General features: G+C 34.7%; 1 protein-coding gene and 1 non-coding gene across 2 annotated transcripts in view; both read right to left on the reverse strand.

Moving 5' to 3' along the window:
* SCN3A (sodium voltage-gated channel alpha subunit 3) overlaps positions 1-25,959 on the reverse strand; it is a 115,951-nt gene that overhangs the window by 35,826 nt on the left and 54,166 nt on the right. Inside the window, 6 exon segments of the mRNA XM_043576930.1 lie at positions 7,502-7,740; positions 9,242-9,374; positions 10,389-10,736; positions 16,398-16,688; positions 24,154-24,360; positions 25,655-25,796. Coding sequence (XP_043432865.1) covers positions 7,502-7,740; positions 9,242-9,374; positions 10,389-10,736; positions 16,398-16,688; positions 24,154-24,360; positions 25,655-25,796 — 1,360 coding nt within the window.
* LOC122482361 lies at positions 8,085-8,210 on the reverse strand. Its single transcript, XR_006297146.1, has one exon.

Here is a 25,959-nt window from a genome sequence, read left to right on the forward strand (position 1 = left end):
AATATGCTTAGATTTAACAAAACTGCTAGCTATCCAAGAAAATTCTGGTTTGAAAACATTTCCTCATTCACATTTTAAATCTGATACTAAATAGTAACTACTGAATTCCAGCCCTTTTTGGTACATCACACTTCTCCCATAATCACAGTGAATTTTGTTTTTAGTATTATTGCATTAGGAACAAATCTATATATTATTTGAAGTTACTGTAAATTTATTTTAAGTTTGGTAAAAAGCATATTTTATACTTGATTTTTGTGTGTTTTTTTCAGGGACATCATCTTTTTTCTATAATTTAAAAAATATTCCTGAAATAAGAGTGAGGTTGCCACAAATGTTTCATAATAATAATCTCTGGATGCATGCCTCAGAATTAAGGTTAATGGATTAATAGAGCAAGGAGCTGCAGATTTAATTGAAAGCAGCAGGAGAACATTCTCAGTGTGCATACACTCACAGTAAAAATTAATAAATTACTTGAGTGGTTGGAAGAATGTTCGACAATAGAAAGAAAATGAAACAAACTCAAAAAAAAATTTAACTCAAAATCACAGGCAAAGAGACCCAGGGGCATGAAGAGTTATGAAATTACTCTTGCAAATAATCTTTTAAAGCAATTATCTTAAATATAGGTGATAGCTGCATTTTCTGACTGTAAAGTCAAGCTTACCATTTACAGGGTAAATCAGCCTCTACCTTGAAGGAACTCTGTCAAAATAGCAGTATCCAAAATTATTTGGTTTCCTAAAACATCAGGTTAATTAAAAAGAAATACTGATTCACTCTTAGAAATGTGTAAATGCAGCTAATATGTTATTTTCCTAAACACAGAAAGATCTAAGGGAAATACCCCTTCCCGAAAAAATAGCTTAATATCAGTTCATCTTTCATTCACTCAAGTGGAAATAAAATGTATTTCAAGTAATCTTAATGCATGAAAATCCAGATATATGGTGGAATGCACACTGAAAATTATTTTTTTATCTTATAGAATGACTCACCGTAAGATATATTTCCCTGATGAATGTAAAATAAATTTTGATTTAGAGAAATTTTATTTCTTATACGAAGTCTCAGGAGCAGCTAACTATTTGAATTAGCAGCCTAATTATAGAAATACATTAAACTGAGGTAGAAACTATCCAGGTAAATCATCTACAAATATTTCTTTCTACAGAGAAATCATAAGGCGATCTTTTCAGCTCTTTTGAAATGACTGAATCTTCTGCATTATACAAGCTTATACCTTAGGGGTGCCTGGGTGGCTCAGTTGGCCAAGTGCTCAACTCTTGATTTGGACTCAGGTCATGATCTCACAGTTCGTGAGATCAAGCTCCATGTCAGACTCTGAACTGACATTGTGAAACCTGCTTGGGATTCACTCTCTTCCTCTCTGTCCCTCTCCCGCGCTCACGTGTTTTCTCTCTCTCTCTCTCAAAATAAATAAATAAATATTTTTAAAAATCCCTATACCTTAAACATACATTCTTTCATCTAATGTAACCCCAACATGAAACTCCTTTCATTTTAATTATAGTTTGCAATTTAAAATTATATCTATTTATATCCTTAAATGTTTTCAATTTAAGCCCTAAACATCATTTGTATTGTTTTTTGGTACATTTTAGTCTAGTGTAGCATTGTCAGTGATTAGCAATTCTTAAAAATTCCTTCTCATTCTAGCAAAGGTCAGTCTAGCATACTGATTTAATGCCTATGCTTACATGATTTTAAAACTCCATCAAAAAAATTCTAAGGACAAAAAGAACTGGCAACCTCTAAATCTGTATTAGATTATGTAAATAATGCCCATGTATGGTTTGTAAACAACACTAATGTATGGTTTATAAATATACATTCAGCCACCTTTGAATTTTCTACATCACAAAAATTTTTAAGACTAAAAACAATTAATAAAAACCTTACTGAATGTCTATTGTTTGGCCTTAGCCTAATTCTATCTTGTTTTCTGCAGAAAACAAGTTTGTCTTTGAAACTTTAGATTATATGCTTCTGTGGCCACTCATTCATTCAGAAAAAAAACTGCTAAACACCTACTAAACGGTAGACATTTTGCTGGGCTTTGAAAATATAGTAGAAATTAGGATATATAAACCTGAGACTGTATAAACCAAGTCATTTAGGCTGATACATTTCCTTTTTTTTTTAATGTTTGTTTATTTATTTTGAGAGAGAGAGCATGAGCAGGGTAGAAAACCAGAAGGGGAAGGAGAGAGAGAGAGAGACAGAGAGAGACAGAGAGAGAGAGAGAGAGAGAGAGAGAGAGAGAGAGAGAGAGAGAATCTCAAGCAGGCTCTATGCTGTCAGTGCAGAGCTGGACATGAGGTTCTGTCTCATGAACCATGAGATCATAACCTGAGCTGAAATCAAGAGCTGGACACTTAACAGACTGAGCCACCCAGGTGCCCCTAGGCTAATACATTTCTTATGGACAATGAATTTATAGGCTTCCTAATCCAGCTTCTTTAATGAGTAGATAAGTTCAATAAAAAGTTCCTAACGCATTGTAGGTGATGACACATGGTAAGTAGTAAAAGTCTAAGTGCTAAGGATAGAGATGAGAATCAGCCTGGGAGTCTAAACCAAGAATGAAGAAATTTGGAGCATTTTGAGTTGTTTTGTGGGGCACAACACTTAGGGTGCTTAGGATGACCAAATATTAGAGTTTAAGGTCTTATTTCGGGATGAGAAGGCTTCCTTATTGAGTATTTACTTAGAGAAGAAGGTTATGTTGATGTACATGAAAAAGAGAAATGTTCATCCTAAAAGCTGAAGTTTGCCTATCAATCAGTTTGCTCTCCAGAACGTCTGCTTGCCCAGACTGATGCTCCGGTTTTTTTGTTTTTTTTTTTTTTGTAGTGAATTTGATGTAACTGTAGCCTACTTTTGCTCTATTGTTATTAGCCTCTTATTTTAATGGTTTTAGTTTTATTATTCCCATGCCTCTTGGATACACATCTTTAAATATCTGTTGTTGTTGATCGGTGGGGGAGGTGAAATTGAAATATACTTAAAGAAAAATTATGGGGCGCCTGGGTGGCGCAGTCGGTTGAGCGTCCGACTTCAGCCAGGTCACGATCTCGCGGTCGGTGAGTTTGAGCCCCGCGTCGGGCTCTGGGCTGATGGCTCAGAGCCTGGAGCCAGTTTCCGATTCTGTGTCTCCCTCTCTCTCTGCCCCTCCCCCGTTCATGTTCTGTCTCTCTCTGTCCCAAAAATAAATAAACGTTGAAAAAAAAAGAAAAAAAAAAAAAAGAAAAATTATGGGAAATCATTTAACATTTATGGTGTTCCTTTCCCTCATCTGTCAAATGAGGATATTCATTGAGATGACTCATCAGGTCTGTATCTAAAATTCTTGGATTTCTGTCAGCATTGTATTGCCTACCAAATTTTATTCAGAAATTGGTGACAACAATTATTACACAAGAGCCTCATGATAAGTTTTTAGTTTGGAGACAAGATAGCTTTGTATTATATTAGGAAAGGGGCTAAATGGCCAGATAGCACCTTCATTGATGCAAAATGCCTCTCAGGTAAATTTTAGGATTCGGCTCCCGTGTTTAATCTTTCAATAAGCAAAAGGTTTTTTTTTTTTTTTCCTTCAAAGAGTTATCATGTCCCTATCCTGAGATTTTAAATTTATACTCTATTCCACACCATTTAATTGAAATAATTTAGCTAATTGTGTTTCTTTAGGCTTTTATATGCAAATAACCTGTGAAATCCTTAGTACAAGTACCATGTTCCAAGTTCCCTTCAGCATCCAGCAGAATAAAAGGATATCATGGACTCTTAATCATTGGTTAAAATGAGAGTTATAGTAAGAAAAGTAATCAGTATAGGAGCTACAGACCTCTATCTGTATTCGTTGAAGAAAGAGTTACAGGTTAGTTGGAAATGTTTGTATGATGAAGAAGTTGTCTAATCTGCTATGATTGATGGAAGATTTTTTGCTTATAAAATCTCTTAAGGTGGGTGCATTAGTTTTATAATGGTTAAAACAAAAACAAAATAGAGCATCTTAGAGAAACTCAACAGATATTTGAGGTCTCTCGATACTCAAGTTTGATCAACCCAATCAGTAGAGAAGTGATGTGCTTTTTATGTGCTCCAGAAACAGGATACAAATGGGGCACATTGATCTAAATAAAGCTGGTATGCTTTATTTTTATGGTATAAAAATAAGTCTTTTTTGGTATGTTCCTTTGCTAACAATTCAACCAAAACCTAAATGTCCTTATTTATAAGGTATTATATAATCATTTGAGGACTAATAACTCTCCATAGAAACTAAATTTATTTAAATGAGTGAACTATAAACTCCACAAAATACACAATATAACCATGCATGGTGTAAAATAGAGTCCAAAGTCAACTAAGTACCCAAGATATAAAGAATATATTCTGTCCTTCTCTCCCTCCCTCTCTCTTCCTCTCTCTGTCTCTGTCTCTTTCTCCTTATATAGATTTTTTACATATTATTTACATACAATTAAACATATAAATTTTCATATATAAATATTTATTATAAAGCTTGTTATGGGTATAAAATATGATACTATATGAGAGGCTATGAAATGGCTTATATATGATATTAATAATAACAAAGATATTTTGGTTAATACAAATAGTCAGTTTACAAATTCTCCTACTTTTATGATTGGTAATAGTTAACTCAGGTCTGTTTCCTGTCGTGTCCACTCTGTATCTTGATGAGCCTTGTTTCCCCCCTGTTAACCTCAGCTTACCAATGGTTCTACCACAATCTATCAGGCATCAGTCTTCTACCTCATTTCTATACCTCATTATTTCCATTGCTACTCATAAAGTTACAGAATTTTAGAACTGGAAGGGACGTGAAAATCATCTAGTCCGATATATTCTACTCATTAGAGAACAGACCCAAAGATCTAAATGACTTTTTCAAGAGTACCCAATTATTTAGCACGGACAAGTGGACTTCAACCCAGATTTGGTGCTTTAGTCTAGTGCTTTTCCATTCAATCATCCTATAATCCAACCTCTCTTATCCTGTGCTTCCAAACTAGTGCTTCAACATGGGAATTCCATGAAACCTCAATTTCCTGCTTCACTCTGGAAAATTTCCAAAATTTCTTCCTAACTGTTCAACTTCCCTGACCAGTATCTTGGGAAAAATACAGGAGCTAGACCAGAACTGTTTTCTATCAGTATTTCAGAGAAAGGTTAATAGCATATATTAGAGGAAGGAAATTGTTTATTGAGCACATGCTAGATGCCAGGCATAGTATTATTTTCACATTACCTCATTCAGCCTTCACAACAACTCCAGGAGATGGGTATTAGTATATCCGTTTCAAAATAGAAAACAAAGACTCAGATTTTTTATCAGACTTGTCCAGATGCTACATTATTAGTAAGCATTGGCAATGAGGTCAAACCCACTTCCACCCAACTCCAGAGCCCATGTTCTTTCCTGAAAACATGCTACTCAATTGAAGCAGCCCATTTGATTAGGAAACAACCAGTTAGTTATTTATTGAGCTGCAACCATGTAAATACTGTAGGAGATACAAAAGAAAAATGGGACATAACCTTGAAGAATATGAAGAATTGAGATGAGGTAATTTTGATTAGAACACTCTAGATGTGAATGTAGAGAACAGTGAAATATTTTTCCATATGTAAGCATATAAGATGTAAGCATGTAAGCATATGTAAGATGTGGTGTTTGTGTAGTATAGTGACATAGCTGTTCTGATGGGCCAATAGTGGCTGATTTAGGAAACAGTGGACAATAAGATGGTATAGAAAGGATGGGGAGTCTTGAAAACCAAATAGGACTGTTGAACCACAAATACAGATAACACTTTAGCAAAGTGCAAGCATACTGAGTGCAGTGTGTTAATATTATTTTAATAGTAGTTATAGGATTAAAAAAGAGATACCTTGAAAGAAGAAATAATGTCTTCATGTCAACTTGTATATAAGAAATAAAGGAGAAGTAAGTCAAAATGGCTATCCGATTTCTATCTTTGAAGTTGAAAGGCTCTTTGAAGCTGGGAGGTTACTACTAGAGGTAACACAAGACTACACTGAAATTGTTAGGACTTTCAATAAGCTGTGAGAAAGATGATCTTTCAGCTGTCACATACTGTGTTTAAAGCCATCCTTGAACAACTATCTGTAACAGTTGGAAATATAGAACTGGGATACAGCTTATACCACAATAGTAGATAATTCCTATCGTTGTTGAGTACATAAAAACATTGAATGGAAAACATAGCCTTAGTAGACATAAGAAGCCCAGAAAAGAAGGCAAAGATAGAGTGATCGGAAAGATCAAGGAACAATCATTTAAGAAAAATCAGTATCACAGGTGTCAAGGATGAAGAAAATCTCAAGAATCAGATGTGTGTTTTACTAAGTCAAATAATGTAGTTAAGTTGAGGCCACTTACTGGGTTGACTTTTACGAAATCGTCTGCCCAGGATTCCCTTTTCAACTGCTGTTGGGAATTGCTCCTCCACCTGTATGATTCCTCAGATCTGTCATGTTTTCACATGGCTCCACCCTGTGCCTCTGATTAAGCCAGAGGTGAGCATCTGACTCAAGCTATACCAAACAAGAGTCCTATCATGAGAGTCTTTGAACTGGAACTGAAAAAGAGATCCAGTCTTTTTCTAGTGCAGATATTACAAGATGTAAAACCAGTGAGGTATGCCTAAACATGTTCCCTGACCCAGAGATAAAAGACAAAGTGAACACTTGGGCTACATCTAAGTCCTTGGTTAAAGCATTTCCTGAAGCCCAACTGCAGAATTACCCTTTATATGGTTTGGTAGTTCATCTTTTTCTTTCCATTTTAGGGGTCAGTCTTTTTATTTTCCTCTTAAGGTAGTTTGAGTTTATTTCTGTCTTGTGCCCCAAAGGAAGCTCTTGAATAATCCTTTTGTTACTTGTTTATCCATTTCAATTTTCTCATATAGATTAAGGAGGAAATGTACTTGTCAACACATACATACACAGATGCCTGCTCAAGTATTTTGAACCAAAAGTATGACTAAATTACAAATGCGTTTTTACTGTTTCTTCACTTAATGTGAATACTGCTGAAGCATTTTATTAGGTAATTCAATTTGAAACAATTATGTCTTCTTTCGTACAGAAATCAATCTTTATATATTCCCTTCAATGGACATGATTTCTTTAGAGGCTGTGTATATTAAAACAGCATTTTTGTGGAGCTGGAATTAGATATCATGGTTTTTCTAGACCTATACTTCAGCAAGAATGACAGTAAAGATTTAAAAAGTTTACAACTGGTAAGACACCATGGTCAATCAGCATGGACATTGTTCTGACCAATCAGCATTCATACCAGTTGACTTTTAGATCTTATCACTGAGATTCCCTACACAGCACAAAGGGAGTTTTTTTTCCTTTGGTCTATATCCCCCATCCTTGTCAAAGGGAATAAGTAAACTTCAAATGAACTTACCAAGTTTCCTACAGTTAATACACTACTGAATTGACCGGTCATTGGGTAGTGCTCCATAGCCATAAAGAGGGTATTTAAGACAATGCAAATAGTGATGGCAAGATCAACAAATGGATCCATGACAATTAAATTCACAAGATGCTTTACTTTTAACCATGCATCACAGCAGTCCCAGATCAAAAACACATTGGCAAATCTGTACCAGCATGGAGGACATTTCTGTCTAGATTCTTCAAGTTCTAGGGGAACAATAAAAAGGAAGAGTAGTAAATAACAATAAAAATGAATTATTGTTGCTCTAGATTATACAATATTTGACAAAATCAGTGCTTCTACCTGGGGATGAAAGTTCATATTACTTAGCTTAAGAAACCTGAGAAGGCAATCCCATTAAATATGTTCACAAATATTCATTGTAAATTTCATATGAAGATACAGACATTTTTTCTTTCTCCTTTAATTAAGTACAGAAAATAAATACCTTCAACTTAATGTTTTGTTTCAAATAAGCTAACTTCATTAGCTAATAACTAGGTAATTATTGATTAAATTGCTCTATTCTTTTTTGAAAACATTTTTTTTTAAATGTCAGTAGTGGATCCACCCTCTTAACTTGCAAAGGGTGAACAGAAAGCTACTGTATTTCGCTAGGACATTTACAAAGAGTTATCTTCACTTTAAGAAAAAACTGAATAAAAATAAATGTCCACCATCAAAACAATTTTTAAATAATCTTTGCAGAAATAATTAAATGTATCAAACATGTATTATTTCTTTTGAAAGTGCCTTTGTAAGAACACTGTCTAAAGCTATGATTCTTATTAATGTGTGACCAGCTCTCTCCTCTGATTGTCTCCACATTAGCATTAATGAGAATGTAGTGTGCCCTTTTTAGTATAGATTCAAACCGAAATCTATTTATGTTATTCATATTTACTCATATTTTTCAGAACTTTAACCTAAAATATTTTTAAAAGTTGCTAGTAATTTTAATTTGTGAAACCTGTTATAATTATTATGTGACTGTTCAGGTATCACATACACCAACAGGACAAGAGACAAAATGTAATTGATATTTTCTAAACACATGTTAAATACACTTATATAAAAGACTTATAAAATTGCAAAACTAATGGAATATCCCTCCAGACTTCATCAACTGGAGACTTATTTAATGAATAAACAGAAGATTAAGAGTTGCTGCCCACTCCCATGTGTCAAAATTAACAAGCATTTGTGTGAGCTCTCCTTTGGAGGAATGTAATGGTTTCTGTACATGTGGAAGATGGAGGAGAGATCTTTTTTAGGGTCAATGTTAAACACAAGTTTTTATTTATCCAATTTATTTATATGCCTCCTCCAACTACATCACTACCTCCCTGCCCAGAGAACTGACTAAAGCTTGAAAGAGGTGTTTCCTTGTTCTTTTACATACCAAGACTTAACAAGGGAAGTGTTTAATTGTTTAAGGATAATGTAACGTAAAGATAAATCCTCACTGACATAAAATCCAGTGGAGTAATACCACTCTGCAGACCAGATAAGGTGTTAAAAAGAAAAAGGGACAATATTACTTTTTGTAACCAGTGTGATAATACCATATTTTACATATCATCTACGTAGGTCTGTTACACAGTTCTGATCTTAGGTAATTGACTTTATTAATTCTATAGGAAGAAGAGATAGTTCCACAAAGCATATAATCATGTAAAGCTGACTATCTTGTGGCTTGCTTCTTACCCTCCATTGTATTGGTCAGGATGCTGGCTATGCTCATGGCTCTTTGCCTTCCAGAGGAATCCTCTAGCATCTCCATTGAAATCTGGTAAGAACTTAGCCTTCTCTTTCTGACTTCTGTTTCAGTGGTGGTGCCCTGCAAACCAAATACTGATGGTTCAAACCACCCTTTCAATGAATAATACAATACCACAGAGCATTTCTTTGGAAAATCATGCTACATGCAATTTTTCCAGTTAATAGTTTTCAAGTAATAATAAAATATTAAATTTATTATTAAGTTAAAAACACCTTTTAAAAATTATCACAAGCGATAGCATTTAACAAGAATTCACCAGTTGGATGCAATTGTATAGGGCAATTTTGTTGCAGGAATATTTTAATTAACCTGTTAGAATTTTCAGAGAAATTTCATAAGCATGCTAAAGTCATATATTGTTTCATTTCATTCAAATGCAGATTATTCTCAGCTTATCTCCATGATTAACAATCAGATCAATCTTCCCCCCCCCCCAAAAGTAGTAGGATTATAATGTTGCAAGGCAGAGTTATTTTCTTTGAAGCTATATTGACATATATGGGCCAACTTTTTTTTCCATGCACAAACACAGATGTACAATGAAATGTGTGTGCTTTCCTGAGATTTCTTTGATTATTTCTATATGCCATCCTATAAGAATCAAAACATTTTAGGGTCATCTTAATAGACATCACAACATTTTAACTTCTCTGTAATATTGATATTTGTGTGGAAACTGCCTATTATCAATATATTGGTAATTATAACATTTAATTTTAAGTGTATGAAATTTCCATTATATTAATAAATTATTGTATAATTCTGTGTGAACATACATTTATAATAACAATTTGGTTGTCACAGTGTCCATTATTTTGTGTTGGTACGTCTACCGAATTTGCAGATGTTTCTTCTCAGACTCTAAAAACTCTAATGCATTTGAAAGCTAATGGTCTTCTACAGTTCAGTTGGTTCTAAAGATTCTATTGTTTTTCATTCAATAAATCATATAGTATTTTTGAGGCATTTCATTTGGGGGAAGCAGGATGGTATAACAGGCTAAACCGCCCAGACTTTGATTATTTCAAATTGGTGTGTAATGTCAGTAGTAGCTAACTTATCTATTATCACCTCTGGCAGAAGTTGTCCAGTAGGTGAGGTTAGAGCTGACGGTCCACCCACCAAGGAAACCACACCATTGCAATCCACAGTGCTGTGCATCTTCCCATTTGCTGGAAGCCCTGGCACCATCCTGGATGACATACTGGCCTGACTAACGTTACTGTTGCGTCGCTCTCCATGTCTGTGCGGCACAAACAGTGAGTCTCTCCTGCTCTCGCTGTCTTCAAATGTACTGTGCTCATCATCAGCAAAGTCATTTTCAGAACCGACATCCTTTGCCCGGCCTCTGAAGCTGAAAATGCTTGTTTTGCTATTGCGTCGTGGGGAAAACAGGGAGCCACGGATACTTAACAGAGACTGAGGAGAGAGCAAGGGAGAAAGGAATTGGGAGTGGGGGGGGAACACAGTTACTTAACAAAAGTCTTAATATTGCAGAATCTGTTTGGATTAGAATAGTCTTGCTCTTAAACACAGGCTCTTAAACACTTGCTCTAAACAAGTTTAGAGAGAACACATATGTTTTGATATTTTTATTAAAGACTACAATGCAAATTTGGGCATACAGGGTGTTTTTCTGATTAAGAATTGCGATTTATAATTTACTAAGTTCATGACCATTTATTTCATTTGTTCTTAACTCTAATACTATGAGGTGGATTTTGTTATTATAATGTTATAGGTGTAGAACTGATACAAGAAAGGACAAATGATTCTTTTTGGAGGAAGTGGTGGTTAAACAAACAGTAGGTGGCTTTCACTATGAAAAGCTATGATCTGAAGGGCATGCAACTTGGAAAATAAGTTATGGCTCAAGAGAGATTGTTGGCTCAAATTTAAAATATGTATGCCAAATGTGTTACTTCTAGATAATGATTTAAAAACAAAACTATTATCTCTCTGTTTTCTTTTTTTTTTGGATTCTAAAAGGAAATTAGTTTACTTTCTTTCTGGATCTGTTGGTCTCTGTCCATGTGGGAATAAAAGTCACGAAACTTACCTATGATGCTGTCTTGCAAATTTGCTAATAGTTTCCCAAATATAGCTACTAGTGATTCACCATGAGAGAATATATGTCATAGCAAACACAACAGAGAGAATTCCTAAACTGCCATATAAATTCTATTATCACTTAAAATTCAACACTAGTTTAAAAAGGCAAGACATATCTACATGACTTTACCAAGGAGGATGAGGTAGAAGATAGCTTATCCTTCTGATCTCGCTTCAATTTTATTAAAAGGAACTGGATGATTCAGAACTTTTTTATTGCATATGTTCTCCAATAAATTGGGTAAATGGTACTGGAAAATGAAGATTTAACATGAAATCCCTTCTTTCACCCTTTTGAATGAATTTTAAACTAGCAACACCAAATATCTCTATTCTGGACTTGGCGATAGTTTAAAAAAAAAATCTCTATTCAGTCTGTAGAATCTTTGTTTATTCTCCTCATCATTAACAATGACATTCCCAGGAGTGCCTGGGTGGCTCTGTCCATCAAATGGCTGACTCTGTCTTGGCTCAGGTCATGATGTCATAGTTGAGCCCTGTGTTGGCTCTGTGCTGGCAATGTAGAGCCAGCTTGGGATTCTCTCTCTCCCTCTCTTTCTGCCCTTCCCTTGCTCGTGCTCTCTCTCTCAAAATAAATACGTAAACTTAAAAAAAAATGGCATTCCCCATTGCTCCCCCTGCTTAGACTCTCATAACCTCTCCTATCTATCTTCATTGTCAGGGTTTTATATGTATGTGGTTGTATACACACACACACACACACACACACACACACACACACACACACACATGCATATATATCCATATGCCTGCAGCAGACGTGCCTGGACCTTCCCATTCTTCCTCCAAACTTCAGTATAAAGCCAAATAAAATAATTTTAGTGGGAAAAAACATAGGAAAGGCAGACTCCATCAAATTTATTTTTGGTTCCTCTGCCTAATTAGGTCATGCTGATTTTCTTAGGTCCCATTTTTAGCTTTATTTTTATGGCTTTTCCCAGACTGCAAAGCACCAGAATAATTGCTGTTGCCCTCTGTCATAGTGATGTTCTGGAAAGATATTTTTCATTAAGAAATGTGCTCTTGCTTTGGACTTACTTAGACTATCCACAGGAACTATTGACTATCCAGCTTGTCCAACTTGAGACTGTGTTCCTGTGACACTCAGTTCACACATAGTTGGCTACCCAGTGCCAGACAGTGGTTAGACTGATTTTCTAATCGATCAAAGTGATCAAGAAATCAGATACCATGGGGACATAAACTCAGCCCCCAGTAATAAAGAATGTTAATGTTTTAATCTCCTTGGACTCAATTTTAATTAGCAATATAATAGTGGTTATTCTCAGACTTGTGTTTTGAAACTTTGGTGTGTATTTTTAGGTCCCATTTTTTTTTTTACTATCCCACACATATTCCAGGTGATTCTAATGCAAGTATTAGAAGAAAGCTAACTTTTTCTTACACTAATCCCTAGGATGGCTCAGGGTGATCATCTTAATGTACCTATGTTCCACAACTGACTTTGGGAACTGAAAATCAGTCTACAGGATATTGGCTGGGAGTATGTGATATGTGGTATGTGTGTACATTATAATGTATCTGGCACATTCATTTAATTTGCATGTTTTTATGTTGGGGTGTTTCAAAGGCTTTCCAGAATTTTGAGTTTATTTGAAATTTCTATTCACTCTTTGGAAAGTATAATAACGGGTATGAGCAGAGCTTTCAAGGCAACAGAGACTGAAAAAGAAGATAACAAAAATAGTATTCAGAGAAAATAAACCAAAAATAACACACTAGAAGATGCAGCAAAGTAGAGGGAATACCCACAGCTGTGGCAGCCCTTTCTCAAAGAAAACAAGCTTTTATGCTTTGAGGACCAAAAGGCCATTTTTCTTTGCCTCAGACACAGCACAACATGAGTCCCAGGTATCTTCATTATTTTTCTTTTGCCTTGTTCCAAGAAGATAAATATGAACTTTTTCTCTTATAATATTCAATAACAATTGGGAAAATAGAAGACATTAGGTGTGTAAAACACAATCCTGCATGTAGGGGGATTGAACTTGAAGTCAATTGGGAAAAGTCAAGATGGAAGATGATGCAGAGAATTTAAAGATGTTCTAGTGGGAACATGTAAAGTGAGTGTTGGCAATACTCAATAGCATTTCAAATTCAGTATATGTACCTGTCAATGTTTTCAATAAATCAACAACTATACTTGGTTACAACTACAAACCTGGTTGAAATAAATCATCTGTGTGTCCAAACAACATAGCTAAAATCTTTGGAGGGGATTCACTTTCCATTGTACATCCTTAAGTACCTTTTCATGTTATACTCTGAACATGATTTATCTATTTGAAAATAAAATAATGACTAATGTAAAAAAAAACATTTAAAATTTATGTTAGTATGGGGCAGTGTATCCATAATTTATGGCTTCTCTGCCTCGACATTTTCAGAAGATAAATTTGTTTTGAACAGTATGCCATGTCCATTTTATGCTTCCTATTCCCACTACTTTCACTGATTTTCTTTACTATCAGAGAGTCTTTTTTTGTTAATACAACCAGAAATTGTAAACTGCTTCTGGTATATTTTTGCTTGCGAGTTTTGTTAATGCTCCCTGTCTGTCTTTACTGGAATATGTAAATTATCAGTTAATAGGATCTTTCTTTTACTTTTAAAATCTCTCCCATCTATCTATCAATTTATCTATCTCCCTACCTATTTATCTACCTACCTACTATCCCTGTATCTATAAATACTGGAAAATAAATTATATATAGCATGTGTATATACTGATTCTGTTTTGAGTATTAAAATTCTGGCTGTTCCCCAACTTCCCTCTGCTATTGCCTCTCCGTGGTTCACTCAACACAGGCTCACAGATGCTCCTTGAGCATTCCAGGCATACTGCCATGCCAGGGCCTTACACTTGGCTCTTTCATGAGTCTGGGATGCTCTTCAATGAGATAGTCCCTTTTCTTGCCTCCTTAAAATCTTTGCTGAAATATCTCCTTTACAGTGAGAGCATCCCAAACCACCCTATTTACAATTTTTACATCAAGTTAGTGCTCCTGATCCCTTTTTCGTGATTTACTTTTTTTTCCCATAGCACTTATCACCTTCTAACACAGTGTATAACTTATCTCACATATTGTCTGTCTTCTTCTTTAGTATAAATTTCCATGAAGTCAGTGAATTGTATTCATTCACTGAAGTATTTTCATTACCTAGAACTATTTCTGCCACTTAACGGGTGGTCAAAAAATATTTGTTGATTGGCTGAATGAACTAATCCGCAGTTTATCTTTGAGCACGGTGATGAAACAATGATGGAAGTAATACTGTTTTTAAAAACATATAAATGTGCTCACATAAATACTGCTACTATGCATATACATTTGCGATTATTGAAACTACTCGTAAGTTCCCTCCTTTTGAATAATTCACCAACTTAATAAGAGCTTTACTATTTGTCACATAAGGTTTCTCTGTGTTGCTTAATCTCACACAACTCTTTAAGGTAGACATCATTACCCTCTTTTACAGAAATTGAACATAGTACAAGTGACTAGAAAGGTCACAGAACTCACTTGGAGTTGACATATGAACACAAGCTTCTGTGACGTCAATCATTATGTTACAGTGTCAAATAATCCTAATCCTAATGACTCCTAATAGTCTTAATAATGCTAAAATATCAAGGGTGACAGTTTAAGCAAAAAAAAAAATCTGGTCACAGAAATAGACAAATAGAGCTTCCAGTTAATCCCAAATGCGTTGTGCTGATATAAAACCATACTTTCTATTTGTATTATGCAAGACAATAATTGGATCTCTTGGTACTGGCATTATCTGAAGGGAAATGATTTTTATCTTTTAACTTTTTGTGTGTGCACATCTATTTTGTTCTACTAAGAGAATTCAAGTTATTAATATGGAGTTTGCTATCGATTTATTTTTTATTTTATTTACATATTCAATATAAATTATAAAATAAACACCCATTGATAACTTGCATATGCCCTTTCCTGTCAGCCAATAACTAAACTCTGTATTGAATTTTGTGCTTATCCTTCTAATTTTTAGAAAAGTTTTTGTTCTTTATAAGAAAGATGTCATACCTCTTGGTTGATACACAGTTTTTTGCTTTATCTCAATTATATAATGCCCCCTAAAACATTATTTTTAAGGTATAATTCTGACCCAGATTAATATGATTATAAGAGTTAATGATTCATGGCACATGAAATTCTAGGGGAACCAAATAATGTTCAAAGCCATACTGTACTTATCACAGATTTCATAATTATTTACTCTTTACATTATGCAACACATAAAATGTATTAACAAAGATTTAAAACTACTTTCCCTCATTGGCTTGAAGATATGCTGCAGAATTGTGTAGTTCATATTAAATCAGAGCAAACATATACTGTCTTCAATTTAGGTCTCTTCCAAGAGCACTTAGGTCATTTCATTCTAATGTTTCATAGAGCAACACCATGTCAGCATAATGGAGACTTACGACAGCACAGTTCTCGTATCAAAAGAATAAGGCAAAATCCAGTAACATTTCTTTTCAAAATTCATACATATGTTGCAGTGAGAACCTCAAAAAATAAAAGGAGACACCCATATGCAAAGATAGTAAGTTCATTTGAGGTCTCAAAATGAAAAAGGTAAACAAGAGATTGCAAAACTCTCACTGAAGAGAAAAATTTGATAGGTGGGTTACATACCCTCACCCCCCAAAAAGAGGAGATTAAGAAACAGGGTCTCAAATTAGTGCATGTGTAAAGCTGATTACCTTAAAAGTTATCAATGGTTTAATAAAAGTCTTTTAAAGACGACTTATGATACAAATTAAATAACCATTAAATGTTAGTTCCCTGTCCCTCATTTATATGAGATATTATAAAAATATGCCAAAATCAGTAAATACAAAGCAATAGCAATGACAAAACAAATGGAACACTTCATAGAAAACCATACCTGATGAGGGGAGTAGAATTTCTTGTCACTAGTCAGTCGATTTCCATCCATGGAGAAAAGAAAGCTTCTTCTTTTGACACTGTCCTCAGATTCTGATTTGGGAAACCTGTCTCCCTCTCCTTTGTTGTTTCCTTCAAGATGTTCCCTCTGTCTTCTTTTCTTCCGTCGGTTCCTCCACTCCTTAGCGCTTTTGGAACTTAACTTCGATGCTTCTGAAGAACTTTCCAGGAGCTCTCCTAACCCACCTATTCCACTGAAATCTCTTGAAGCAGCTGATGCGGCTGCAACTGCCTGTTTGAGACAAAGCCAGGCACTGTTTATAACAAGTCATTTTGGAAACAGTTGACTGTGGTACACACATTGCCATGTAAGACTATTAAGCATATGGAAACATTCTGGTCATTTCGTTGTGTTTTACCACAAGAGAGTTTACTTAATAATGACGATTTAAAACAGTACAAAGCAATATGGTAACCTATGCATTAAGGCAAGAAAAGTCAGGTTTGGTACATCTCTTGGAGAGTCTTTGAAAAAAAAAACCCTGTTGAGATTAGCTTAATTTCTAGGCAAAATTGCTCTCTTAAAAATATCTACATTTTAAAAGCAAATGTTCTCTTTGCGGTGGTTGCTGATCTGATTACTATTCCAATTCCATCCACAGACTTGTTCTTCCCACATGTGACTGTGAACAACTGAGTGATATTTTTTCCTTCTAAATCTAGGACTAAGATCGTTTCTTTTCCTTTGGTGATGAACTCAAATCATTTGAAGTGCCTACTGCTTTACCACCAGATAAAAAGAGTGGGAATAATTGGCAAGTTTGACCTCTTCCTTCATTTGAATTATATTCAGTACTATAGTTCACATCCCTAGGGTGAACTGAGATTAACATGACTAATTTATTACATAGCACTTTTAGTTTTAAATTTTTTAACGTTTATATATTATTTATTGTTATTATAAATAATAAGTGATTAACATAGCAATCAGTAAATGCCTGAAATGATCATTCAAGGGATTATTAGATCTTCAAATATTTTCTTTTTTTGTTTCAGCACTAAGTATACTTAGTTGTTTTGAATTTTTGTATATACTAAAGAAACAACCAGCTCTAAGATGACACATGACAAATGTGTTGTAATTTCATTTATATGAATAGTATTTTAAGACTGGAAATGATTTAGCCATGACTAGAGAGAATATGAAACAGCGATATGGTGCATATCAAAGCTGAGTTCTCATTAAGTATATTCTTGTTTTTAAAAGTAATCACAGAAGTGGAAATGATTAAATTATAAGAATGTTGGTTCAACTTTTTACATATGTCATTACTGAATACAAACAACTCTAATTTAGCCACCCATTTTGTTCTATCCTATCTTCTCTACTAGATAAATTCTAGATAAGAATTTAGTCATATGTGTTTGTGCACATTGCCTATTATGCCACCTGACATAAAAAGTGTCCAGTAAATGTTTGGTGAATAAAGACAAAAAAGGTATTAAGCTGTCAATTGTCTTAGACACTGGGGTGAGGGTGGGAAAAGAACAACACATCATATTTAGACTTGGATTTTGAAGATCTCCTAAAAGACTATGTGTCACGATGGTCTGTATAACAGAAACATATTTTAGGAAAGAAGATAAAACAATTTAAAATGAGTTTGATAACACATGCTTTTTGTTTTTTCCTTCCTGAAGAGAAGCAAAGCCTCCAAAATAACTTCTATTTCTAAATCTCATCTCAACTGCAAATAATTAAAAAGGAAAAGAAAGGCTTAAAATTAAAGGTGGTATAATGCAAATATTCTAGGATTATCATGATCCCAGGGATAGGAATCGTAGTACTCCATATAGAATTAAATATGCGTTCGGGGCACCTGGGTGGCTCAGTCGGTTAAGCGGCCGACTTTGGCTCAGGTCATGATCTCGCGGTCCGTGAGCTCAAGCCCCGCGTCGGGCTCTGTGCTGACAGCTCAGAGCCTGGAGCCTGTTTCGGATTCTGTGTCTCCCTCTCTCTGACCCTCCCCTGTTCATGCTCTATCTCTCCCTGTCTCAAAAAATAAATAAATAAATAAAATGTTTTAAAAAAAATATGTGTGTTGGGCTAAGCAATGTAAAATGTACATAAAATGTAAAACAGATTTTTGTTTATATTGAATACTATATTCATTATGGAAACCTAGATCTAAGACTCAGTATAAGTCATTGTCTAGCAATTTAATGGGACAGTAATTCAGAGTTTGGGTATTTATAAAATTACATAGTGTCAGAGAGCCAGATTTTTTTATTGGATTCTTGATTTTAGTATCACTTCTAATATCATTAGTAATGGAAGATGAGAAATATTAAGGGCCCTTTGTAAATATGAATGAGTCCAATGTAAATATATATAAAATAAAGTGAATAAATGAAGCACTTATTTGTAGCAAGTTAGAGTTGCTTAGTAGTTGATACATAGGAGGTACGTAATATACAGCATTTGTTGAACTAATGAATATACATATATTTATTTTTATCCAAATAAAGTCTTTAATTCTCCTTTCCACTTTGCATACACAGTAACACAGTGCAACACACAGTGTTAATCATTTATTAACTTGTTTGCAGTTAGAAATAAAGGAAGTGGTGGTAATATTCCTTTGTCATAATCCTGAAACTCATGTTCATTTAAATCACTTCCGGAATTTGTTTTGCATAAGACATGATTTCCCTACCTATTCTGGATAACAGTTCAAATAACTCAAAACTAAAGCATTTCTAAGGCAACAACAGTAACCTCCCGACACAACACATTTTCTGTGTCACTCATCAACTCAAATCTGTCACTTGTTCCACTGCCAGTGATTTGCCGATTCCCTCAAAGGCAGATGTTTCCTGTCACCTCTCATGTCTGTGTACCTGTTTCTACCCATCTCTGTGACAAGACCAATGTCCTGCTTACTTAGACTGAGAGTATTGCATTGATGAATTCCTCCTATAACAAATAACAAATATATGCTTAATATTTACTCAAGGAGTAACATTTAGTTCTTCTTATAACCTTTCTGTGTGATTTAGCGTATATAACTCACTGTATACACACAGTCCTTAAAAAATAAAGCCACATGGCTGCTTGTAATTATACTTCACTTTAAACATAAATCCAGCATAAGAGACTCTTAAAAACTGAGAACAAACTGAGGGCTGATGTGGGGTGGGAGGGAAGGGAGGGTGGGTGATGGGTATTGAAGAGGGCACCTGATGGGATGAGCACAGGGTGTTGTATGGAAACCAATTTGACAATAAATTTTATATATTTAAAAAAAATAAACATAAATCCAGTTTGGGGGTGTCTGGGTGGCTCAGTGAGTTAAGCGTCCAACTCTTGATTTCAGCTTAGGTCATGGTCTTGCTGTTCGTGAGTTTGAGCCCTACATCAGGCTCTGCACTTGGGATCCTTTCTCTACCCCTCCCTGCCTACCTCTCTCTCTCAAAATGGATAAATAAACTTAAAAAAATTTAAAGACATAAATCCAGGTTTAAAAACCCATTAAAATTACAAGACATTAACTATACCTATAGTTAATATATATATTAACTATATATATAATATATATATTAACTAATATATAACTATAACTATACCACTATTTCTAATTTTGCCCCAAAGTTTACTATTAAATTTTTCCTATCAGATCAATATACATTGTTATGGGATGTGTTATATTGGGCACTATTAGACATTTAAAGATCACAAGTTAACTGCCAAATAGTTATGGTGACTTAGGATAAATCTTTTTGTTGTTGTTGGGTTTTGTCTTTCATGATCTTTTAAAGTTATACTTGATTTGTGAGTTCACTGAGCTTACTACATTACTTTTTCATGTCTAAACAATGACTAGCACTAGGAGGTCCTTCAACAGATACTAAATGAAAACAGAAGTAATGCTAGGCTTCATGAAGTCATTGACTAAATGGTAAATTTGAAGAGTCACTGGTGATTAGCAAGATGCAAGTTTACAGTGGAGCACCAATGATCTCATGGGTAGACTACGTCTCCCTCTGTGTCTGCCTCCAACCCCTTCCTGTGTTTCAACACTGGCTATTATCTGGGCATTGTTACCTCTACTCTCAATAAGGAAGTAATATTGGATTGGTACTGTGCCATCCTAGTCCCTATTAAAATACTGGGATTAGTTACCCTAGAATCAGTTTAAATTTTTATATGTATGAAGCTATCAAATCATCATTTGTTCACTGGAATCCAATAACTGACACTTAAGTGAAAAGAATGGACATTTTTTAGTTGACCTAATTAGGTCAAATAATTAGATTCTTTAAACTTCTAATACACATTATACACTTTCACTTCTAACTTTAAAAGATTATACTCTTTTGGGGCGCCTGGGTGGCGCAGTCGGTTAAGCATCCGACTTCAGCCAGGTCACGATCTCGCGGTCCGGGAGTTCGAGCCCCGCGTCAGGCTCTGGGCTGATGGCTCAGAGCCTGGAGCCTGTTTCCGATTCTGTGTCTCCCTCTCTCTCTGCCCCTCCCCCGTTCATGCTCTGTCTCTCTCTGTCCCAAAAATAAATAACCGTTGAAAAAAAAAATTTTAAAAGATTATACTCTTTTAATTGATGCCATATTTTACCCTAAAATGGTAGAATTTCACAATGCATTCTTACTCCTGTACTATCTGTGTAGTATTTTCAAGCACATTGCTGTGTCTGTTTTTATAAATGATACTATAATAATCCAATTCTTTAAGATACATTTACATAAAATCTACAAATATTACCTCCTATAATATTTATTTAAACCTTGAGATAAATAATTAGCCCTGTAAATAGATAATGTATTTCATTATCTTATAAATGGGTTTTATTTACAGTGATCTGAAGTAAACTCTTAAGTACTTGAAATGTAGTAGAACTTTCTGCCAACCATGAGGTATATTTTCATAAGATTTTCAAGTGTCATCAAACTTGTTTTTTAGCTTTTTTTGTAAAATCAATAAATATAACAATGATACTACTCTGTACCCAATGGTAAGATGAAAATAGTAAAGCCAGCATGTTCAACAAATGCTAAGAAAATGGTTGGTTTGGGTAACCAGCTAAACAATCATTGTCAAATCCCTGTCCCACCAAAAAAAAAAAAAGCCTCAAAAAAAGGACTTAGTGCTATATGTTGTGCATCTTCAAAGTAACTCAGAATTATTAAGAACTTAAATTTTGAATCTACAAATTCAAAGATCTGCTGTCATTCAAATAATGCTTTAAATACCTAGAACCATCCGTCTGAAAAATCACTATATATCAACAAGTCACTATGTACAAAAGTTATTTGGACTTCTGCTTCTGGCTAAGATATGGTAATAGGGATTTGCTCTCCCTCCTGCAATAACCACTAAAACAGACAAAATACATGTAACAGTGGTTTTGAAGACACTGCATTAATGGGGCATTGGATACTATTTAAAAGGATCTTCGCTCAGTGGTAGGGAATAGTCTGCTTTACACTAGATGCTCCACCACTTCTACCTAATAACTCTTCAAAGGTTTCAAGATGCAAAAGAATCAAACTGTTTATAAGTAATGTAAGTAATGTCCCCAAATAAGGATCAAGAATTTTTTTAGGAATACAAAAATATCCAGCACTCAAAAAAGGTAAAGTTAACAGTGTCTGGAATTAAATTGAGAATTGTTAGGAATGCAAAAAAAAAAAAATCAGTAATACATGAACAGTAATGAAGAAAAAAAATAATTAAAACCAACTAAGATCTGACACAGATTTAGAATTAGCAGACAAGGACTTTAAACAGTTATTATAACTATATTGTGTCTGTTCAAAATGTTAAAGACATGGGAAATATAAAAGAGATGCAGATCAATGTTTTAGAGATGAAAATGGCATAAACTGAGTTGAAAAAGGCACTGGATAGGATTAATGACACATCAGACATTACAGAAGAAAAGATGATGAACTTGAAGACATAGCAACAGAAATTAATGTAACTGAAATTGACAAGGTGATTCTAAAACCCATATAAAGTTACAAAGGGCTTAGGATAGTTAAAACAGCTATGAAAAAGAAAGTTGGAGAGCTATAACTGTCTAATTTCAAGACTTATTAAATAGCTGTGGTAATAAAAATGTGTATTGGTATAAAGAGAAACAAATCAATTGAACAGAACAAAATCCAGAAATAGACACATTCACATCTGGACAACTGATTTTTGACAAAAGTTCAAACGCAGTTTAGTGGAGAAAGATATTTGGTTCAAAAAATGGTGCTATAGTAATTAGATATACATATGCAAAAGAAAAATCTCAACATATAAATTATACCTTAAACAAAAAATTAACTTACGATGAATCATTGACCTAAATATTGGACATGAAACTATAAAGCTTCTAGAAGAAAAAATAGAAAATCTGTATGATGTTAATTTGGCAAAAATGTGTTAGATACAATGCCAAAACATGACCTAACAAACAAAAAAGGCTTGGTAAAGTATATTTCATCAAAGTTTAACTTTTATCCTAAAAATATTATTAGAAGAATGAAAAGTAAATTACAGATTAGGAGAAAGTATTTGCAAAGTATATATATCATTGAAGACTAAAGGACTTATTTTGAGGATATATAAAGACTAAAAACTCAAGAAAACAAAAAACCCAGTTTAAAAAACAAATGGGCAAATGATTTAAACATCCACTTCATAACAGAAGATACATAGACAGAAAATAACATGAAAATATGCTCAACATCATTAATCATTAAGAAAATGCAGAATAAAACAGTGAAGGACTTAGTAGAATGGTTAGTAAGACTGACCATTGGCAAAATATTGGCAAAATATTGGCAAAAATGTGGAGGAACTGTAAGTTTCACTGCCCTGAATCAGAATTTACTGTCTTCCTATGATTTTCTTTTAAGCCAATACTGTTCTTCTGTCTGTTCCCTCAAGACATGAATACCTCATTCACCATGACCTGTGTTCAAATAGCCTTTTAATATTAATGAGAATTTAAAGTTGGAATCTAATGCAGATGCTTTCGTGATATCCTGATAGGGGCTGTAGCAAACACATTTTTAAGCTACAGAAACCCCAAAGAATGGTTAAAAGTAGGTATACATAAAGTTCTCTTGTTAACATTTGAGCTCAATTAACTTCAGAATAAACCCTCAAATGTTATAATTAGGAGTGAAACATGAATAGTTGGAAATACCAGTTATATATCTTTTCACATTAAACTGAATATCAGATTCCTCTCTCAGGTTTCATGAGACACTTTCATAGTTAACCTTATCCCAACTGTGTTTTCTACCCCAAGCTAATTTCTATAGATGATGTTCCTTTGATTCCAACTTGAGAAACAATTTTAGGTTTGAATAGCTTTATCTCTCTCTCTTTTTTTAAATTATGTTTATTTATTTTTAAGAGAGAGAGACAAAGTGTGAGCAGGGGAGGGGCAGCGAGAGAGGGAGACACAGACTCCAAAGCAGGCTCTCCAAGCTCTGAGCTGTCAGCACAGAGCCCAACATGGGGCTCAAACTCCTGGAACATGATGAGATCATGACCTGAGCCAAAGTCGATGCTTAACCAACTGGGCCACCCAGGTGCCCCAGCTTTCCCTTTTCTAATGACAGTGCTTGTATACCAAATGAAAAGCCAGTTCCAGTTTGACCTCTGTGCACAACAATATTCCTACTTAAAATTTACAATAAAAAAATAACAACAGTAACCGTGAAACTTTATCACTTAGTACCTGAGCTTCTTCCTGTTGTTTTTTAAGCTGTTCAAGCATTTGCTGAAATTCAGCCTCTTTCTGTTCTGCCTCTTCCAAGGTGGCCTGATTCTGTTCCTCATAGGCCATGGCCACCACAGCCAGTATCAAATTCACCAAATAAAAAGATCCCAAGAAAATCACCAGGACAAAAAATATCATGTAGGTTTTTCCAGCAGCGCGTAACGTCTAGAGGAAACAAAGGGTAATTTCATCAGTATTTTATATAATGTCCCAGGTAAAGATTTTATTTCCATAATTAGATAGTGAGGAGATGAATACTTTTTATCATCCTGTATTTTGACCAAAATTTGTTTGGTGTTAAAATGAACATTGATTCTGTTGTGTTTCTTAAATTCCACATATAAGTGAAATCATATGATATTTATCTTTCACTATAGGGAAAAGGAAGGAAACATAAGATAAAAACAGAGGGGAAGGCAAACCATAAGAGACTTTTATTTTTTTTTATTTTTTATTTATTTTTTTTTTAAATTTTTTTTCAACGTTTATTTATTTTTTGGGACAGAGAGAAACAGACCATGAACGGGTAGGGGCAGAGAGAGAGGGAGACACAGAATCGGAAACAGGCTCCAGGCTCTGAGCCATCAGCCCAGAGCCTGATGCGGGGCTCGAACTCACAGAACGCGAGATCGTGACCTGGCTGAAGTCGGACGCTTAACCGACTGCACCACCCAGGCGCCCCCATAAGAGACTTTTAAATACAGAGAACAAACTAAGGGTTGCTGGAGGGGAGGGGGATGGGGCGGATGGGGTTTCAGTTCTCCTGAAACCAATACTACACTGTGTGTTAACTAACTTGAACTTAAATAAGGAAAGAAAGAAAAAGTGAGCATTGAGCTTTTAAATATTTTCATGTGTTCCTTTTATATCTATAACTAGATTATGAACTCAAAGCCTTGAACATTCTTTGCATCTTCTATAGTTCCTAGCGAAATGTCCTTCATATAAAAAGTCCTTACTGTATATGTACTGACTGAATGAACAATTGGGATTCTAGGCAAACATGCCGTACTGGACCCTCCTCTGTATTCTAGTGTGTTACTAACAAGTATTGATATTTTTCAGTTCATATATGTTCATAAAATTAAACCCCACACATGTTGATTTGAACCTTACTCCTACGGCCTGAATGCTCATGTCCCCCCAAAATTCCTAACTTTAAATCCTAATGTCCAAGGTGATACTATTAGAAGGTGGGGGCCTTTGGGAGGTTTTGAAGGTAGAGCTATCATGAATGGGATTAGTGCCTGAAAAAAAGAGCCTCCAGAGAGATGATGACACAGTGAGAAGGAATCAGCTTATGAACCAGAAAGGGGCTCTTGCCAGAATGGAGCCATGCTGGTGTCTTATTCTTAAACTTCCCAGTCTCCAGAACGGTAAGCAATAAAATTCTGTTATTTATAAGCTATCCAGTCTGTGGTATATTGTAGCAGCAGCCCCAATGGACTAAGACACTTACCAACTGGTAAAGATTCTCCCAGTAGTCTTGAGTCATGAGTCGAAATAGAGACAAGAAAGCCCAACTAAAGGTATCAAAGCTTGTGTATCCATAGTTGGGGTTTCGACCAGCCTTCACACAGATGTATCCTTCTGGACACTGGCTATAAGAGAGAGAATTTGAGCTAAGGTCAGCATAGCCATTATAGTTATTTCCATTGATGTTGATATAAAGGACTTGTCAAAACCCAGAGTTGCTGTCTATGATGAATTTTCTTGCCTGTATTTGTAAAGCACTTTCAGTAATTGCATACAGTGATACTGTTA

Source organism: Prionailurus bengalensis, chromosome C1 (assembly GCF_016509475.1).
Source record: "Prionailurus bengalensis isolate Pbe53 chromosome C1, Fcat_Pben_1.1_paternal_pri, whole genome shotgun sequence".
Lineage (NCBI taxonomy): Eukaryota > Metazoa > Chordata > Mammalia > Carnivora > Felidae > Prionailurus > Prionailurus bengalensis.